Source organism: Microtus ochrogaster, chromosome 8, assembly GCF_000317375.1.
Source record: "Microtus ochrogaster isolate Prairie Vole_2 chromosome 8, MicOch1.0, whole genome shotgun sequence".
Taxonomy (NCBI): domain Eukaryota; kingdom Metazoa; phylum Chordata; class Mammalia; order Rodentia; family Cricetidae; genus Microtus; species Microtus ochrogaster.
Window position 1 is genome coordinate 67416760 of NC_022015.1, and position 5205 is coordinate 67421964.

General features: G+C 40.7%; 1 protein-coding gene across 1 annotated transcript in view; it reads left to right on the top strand.

The window, feature by feature from the left end:
• The window catches only part of LOC101988908 (cytochrome P450 2C25-like), a 44807-nt gene that overhangs the window by 12359 nt on the left and 27243 nt on the right, over positions 1 to 5205 (top strand). Inside the window, exons 3-4 of the mRNA XM_013348017.1 lie at positions 1919 to 2079; positions 2623 to 2647. Of these exons, the coding sequence (XP_013203471.1) occupies positions 1919 to 2079; positions 2623 to 2647 (186 nt within the window). The remainder of the gene's footprint in view (positions 1 to 1918; positions 2080 to 2622; positions 2648 to 5205) is intronic.

Below are 5205 nucleotides of genomic sequence, written 5' to 3' on the forward strand. Positions count from 1 at the left end.
TTTTTTATGGGATACTTATTTGAGGTCTATAGATTTAAATTTTAGATCAAATTTATTGTAAAGTGTAACATGAGGGGCCTGCTTGTTGGTGTTTCTGTCCTGCCCGGTACCCCTTAGCCAGCAAGCCCCAAAGAAAATCACATAGAGGTCTCCATAAGATTATAAACTGATTGGCCCATTAGGGCAGGCTTCTTATTAGCTCTTGTAACTTATATTAACCCATTATTCTTATCTATGTTAGTCACATGGCTTGGTCCCTTTCTCAGCAGGACAGGTCATATCCTGCTTCCTCGGTGGTCTGCGCAGGACTGGGAGGAATCAACTTCCTTCTTCCCAGAATTCTCCTGTTTTCTTTGTATCACCTCTACTTCCTGTCTGGTTTTCTCACCTATACTTCCTATCTGGCCAATCAGGGTTTATTTAAAACATGATAGACAGAATACAGACAATTCTCCCACACCACTTCTCCCTCTTTAAAAAACAAAGGAGAATATCCATAGTCCATTTTTTGGGAATGTTGACATAGTTTTCCAGGCTACTTCAAGCTGGTTGTAGGTGCTGATAATTTCATGGGGACCTAAAGTAAACTTAGAGTTATGATCAAGTCTTGACTGAAGTATTCTGTGAGTCTTGATCATCTCAGAGAGTAGTCTTGAATCTGTTCTGGATGTAGAACTCAGACATCTGGGCCATCTGTTCTTGCTGGAGATTTCTCAGGTGGTCTTCCTTGATCAAAGCTGATTTTCCTTAACTCTGAATAAATCCAGAGCCTCTCATTTTCTGTGGAAACAAAAAAGCAAAATCTCTTCTCCAAAGTAACATACCTTTTGACTTCAATTTTTGAAGTTATTGTTGATAATGCTGTATATAGTGTGTGTTTCATATAGGAATTTCATAGGAGTGTAACATGTGTTTCGAACACACCTTCCTACCATCACCTTTCTGGTCACCCATTCCCATTTTTTTGATTGCATCCTCCCCTGGGACTCTTTGTTTTAATAAAAAAGATTTTTATTTTATGTATATAAATGTTTGCCTGCATATACATGTCTGCACCACTTGTGTACCCGGTGCCACAAAAGTAAGAAAATTGTATCCTATTCCCCTGAAACTGGGGTTACAGAAAGTTATGAGCCACTGGGACGCTGCTCAGAACTTATTGAACTTCGGTCCTCTAAAACAGCAGAAATTACTTCAAATGAAGAGCTCTCTATCTAGCACTGACCTTCCTATGCTCTGTGCCTTCTTTTCAAGTACTACGTTTACTTCCTCTGGAGAAAATGCATTGTTTTAAATGATGAAATGAGAAAAGGGAAGTTTCTATTACTGCCCTCATATTGTTTTCCCTCTTGGATTTAACTGTAATAAGAAAGTTTTCATTTTATTTAGTAATGCAAACAAATCCACATGGAAGTGGCTGTTCTTGAAATGACACATTATTCTCAAGTAACAAGGAAGAATTCTCCCCACATTTTTTTCTTCTAATACCAGAACTCACCTGCAGTGGGATTCTTCCTTCCTTGGATCATTACTTGCTTCTTTGGTTTACTCATTGTGGCTGCAAATATTTCAGGTGTACAATATTTTATTTGCATCTTAGTGATATAGGGTCATTAGGTATTCCAGTAAGAAACAATTCTATTCCAAATACTAAAAATTTCAGGTTTGTAAACTTTTTTGTTTTCTTTCAAGTACTGGATAGTTTAATTGCTATATCAGATATGGTCTGTTCTTCAACTATCTTAACAAATTTAAGATTAAAGTGATTCATTGATTCTACATATTATGACTGCTTAGCTGTTAGGAAAATTATAGATAGGATATGGTTTACAACTTCTAATGACGCTTTACCTGTTAACAAAAACCAAACATCTTCTTTGTCCATTTTAATGTTATTTTTTTCCAATTGTTTCTTCAGGTTCACCCTGTGATCCTACATTCATCTTGAGCTGTGCTCCCTGCAATGTTATCTGCTTTACTGTTTTCCAGAATCGTTTTGATTATAAAGATCAAGATTTCCTTAACTTGATGGAAAAATTAAATGAGAACGTAAAGATTCTGAGCTCCCCCTGGATGCAGGTGAAGTCAAGATCTTTTCCTCCTGAAAACATATTTTTGGTCTTCATTCTCAAAGATCAAATTCAATATGTACCAAGAAGTGAGGTGACTAGGCAACACAGTTTTGAATAACGTATTATGGAAAGAATATCTGGAAGGCAGGTCTAAATCCTTTGTTATACAAATAGCAAAACTGAATAACAGTTTCCAGATTGGTTCAAGGCTGCTAGTTTCTTATCTCTTGGTTTTCCACTTGATATCTAGAAAATTCTTTGTATAAAGTATTGCATTCACATCTGGAAGGTGGCCAGTTGTACACAGGATATTCTTCTATGCATAATTCTTATCTTTTTGACTATTAAACACATTTTATCATATTACTAGGCAGGAATATTTTAGTTTAGAAGGAATAGTCCCTTAAAGGCAAAAGAATATTTATGGCAATGATATCTGCCAAGAAACGCTGAGTAGTTTCAATGGTTTGATATGTCTGCTGGAATCCTAGTTAACAAAAAGGCATGTAGAAATGAGAAGATGAGTGGTTTAATGCCATGTGGCCCACAGCTCACATACATCTCAGAATTGTCCTAGACTGAACTGGCATCTGCTAAACTCTCCACAAGAATGGCTGTGCTCCAGGCTGCCCAGTAAATCAAGGCACCAGGCCATCAGGCACTACTATGGTGAGCAAATGTATGGTGTGGTATGGGAGAGACAGAAAGAACAGTTCATGTACTGTGGAGAGAGGCACATCTGAAGAGATGAAATAGTGAGGAGTGGGCTGAGGTGGGTGACTTGGTTTTCTAACCAGGGTCAAACTTGGAGTTCTCTGGAATATGGCTGCTGCCAGGGTTCATGTCTGGGTACATGGATCTGCTGCAGCCTTGATCTGTGTTGATGTCCACAGCTCCTGAAACCACCTTAGGCAAAGAGAAAACAGCTGTACAGGGTTGATGCTGTCACTCACTCACCAAAACACTAGGGAGAATTCGTCCTGTTCCTCCTCGTGGCAGCACAGTGGATCAGGTCCTGTTGATAGGGGCATGGGTGAGCCAGGCCTACAAAGTTGAGCTTGACAGATCTTACCCTGACTGCCCCTCATCTGCCCTGTGGTAGCACAGATTGGGGAGAGATGCTGCCCACTGACTCTGGCAGATGGGAGAGCTGTCCAGGATGTCATAAGATCGGAGAGTTGTTTTTGTCCCCACCAGCTGCAGAACTCAAGAGTGTGGAGCCAGTAGGTTGCTTGATCAACACATTAGAGATGACACTGTTTACAGGGGTATAGGTAGGTCATCCCTGAAGTTCTGAGTGTGAGAGAACCGGCCCCACACAGCGGCACAGGTGAGCTGGCCCTGAGGTTGTGAGAGTGGAATAGCTGGCCACACCCATGAATCTGCATGTGGTGGTAAGGTCTAGGGAAAGATAGCCTCCTCTCCTTGCCACTGCCACCTGCGGCGTATGGGGGAGCTGATCCTCCTCCTTAACAGCTTCAGTGCCTTGGAAAGCTGGTCCTGCACCTTCATAGGTAGTAAGGCAGAGTTGACTCTATTGAACATATTGATTGTGGCACAGGGCTGCAGGTGAACCACCCTAGATAATGTGAGTATGTGAGAGCTGGTCCCTCCCCTTATCTTCTTATGATGGTATGGGTTTAGGAAAGATTGCTTACCCTCCCTTGTAACATGTGGCAGGTTGCAGGGCTGATCCTAGTCTCATAATATTAGGAGAGTTATTCCTGCTCTTTATCAGCTGCAACTCTTGGAAGAGTGGCCCCTTCACATAGCCTGGGTAATACAGTCTATCTTGCCCTGATGATGTAGGTATGTGAGAGCCAACTCTGAGGGTATGAATGCAGCTCCTTATTATAAAGAGTGATGATGGAGGAGGGTCATTTGTCTATGTGTTACTTTCATTGGTTAATAAAGAGACTGCCTTGGCTTTTGATATAACAGCAGCTTAGATAGGCGGAGTAGACAGAAAAGAATGCTGGGAGAAAGGAGGCAGTGAGCCAGCCATCATGGCGCCAGCTGCCAGGTCACACATGCTGAATCTTTCCCGGTAATCCACCACCTCGTGATGCTACACAGATTATTAGAAATGGGTTAGTCAAGATGTGAGACTTAGCCAGTAAGAGGCTAAAGATAATGGGTCACGCAGTGTTTAAAGAATATAACTTGTGTGTTGTTGTTTTGGGTATAAAGCTAGCCATGTAGGAGCTGGGTGGGAACACAGCCCGAAGCTCTGTGAACTGTTGAAGCATGTGGAGGAGCTGGTCCTGCAGAACCAGGGCTTCAAGGTCTTCATGGTGCAGAGCAGTGACCGAATATCTAAGACTCCCAGTAAGGGCCCAGTATTGATAGTGTAGCAGAAAGCAGAGACCCCGATGCAGTCAATGGCTCTTTGCAATGAACGCTTGCCAAAAATGATAAATAGATAAAAGGGTGTACTGCCTGACTCACTTTGTCACAATACAGCTTCCATGATAAAACTTTTCTCTTTTCTTTTTACTCTTAAATTTTATTCTATTTTATTTTGAGAGGGGAGGAGTTTAAGGACTGAGGGAGGATGTGTGTTGATATGAAGGTGAATGGGATGGAGATGCATGGTGTGAAGGACACAAAAGTAAGTAAGAAGCAAGTAAAGAAAGAATACCTGTGATCATAGAGAAACCCTTAAAGGCTATGCCACACTTTTGCTTTCAAAGTCTCTTGGAGTTCCACCTACTTCTAATGATTTATTCCATGTCACAGTCTTGTGGATAAGATTAAATATGCATTGCTACATTACAATAGAAATCAAGTTGCCCAGCTCTTTTCACTACAGCCACCATCTAAAAAGTGTCAACGACAACGATTTGCATCAAGTTATGCTTCAGACTTGTAGAGAATAAATGGTTTAAGCCATCAGTCAGTTTTCACAAATAATCATTATATTAATGAAGGATTCATGAATATTGAAACTTGATCATGATCTTTCATCAATGGGGCAGGAATTCCCTCCCACCCCAGTTCTTTCTATTACCACAGAGAATTGCTATATGGATGAAATAAAACACCTCTTCCTTTTGTTGATCACTATTTTTCCTTCATTTCTAAATCTATAAATCCATGTTGATCTTGCAATATATTATGGATACATGTATTT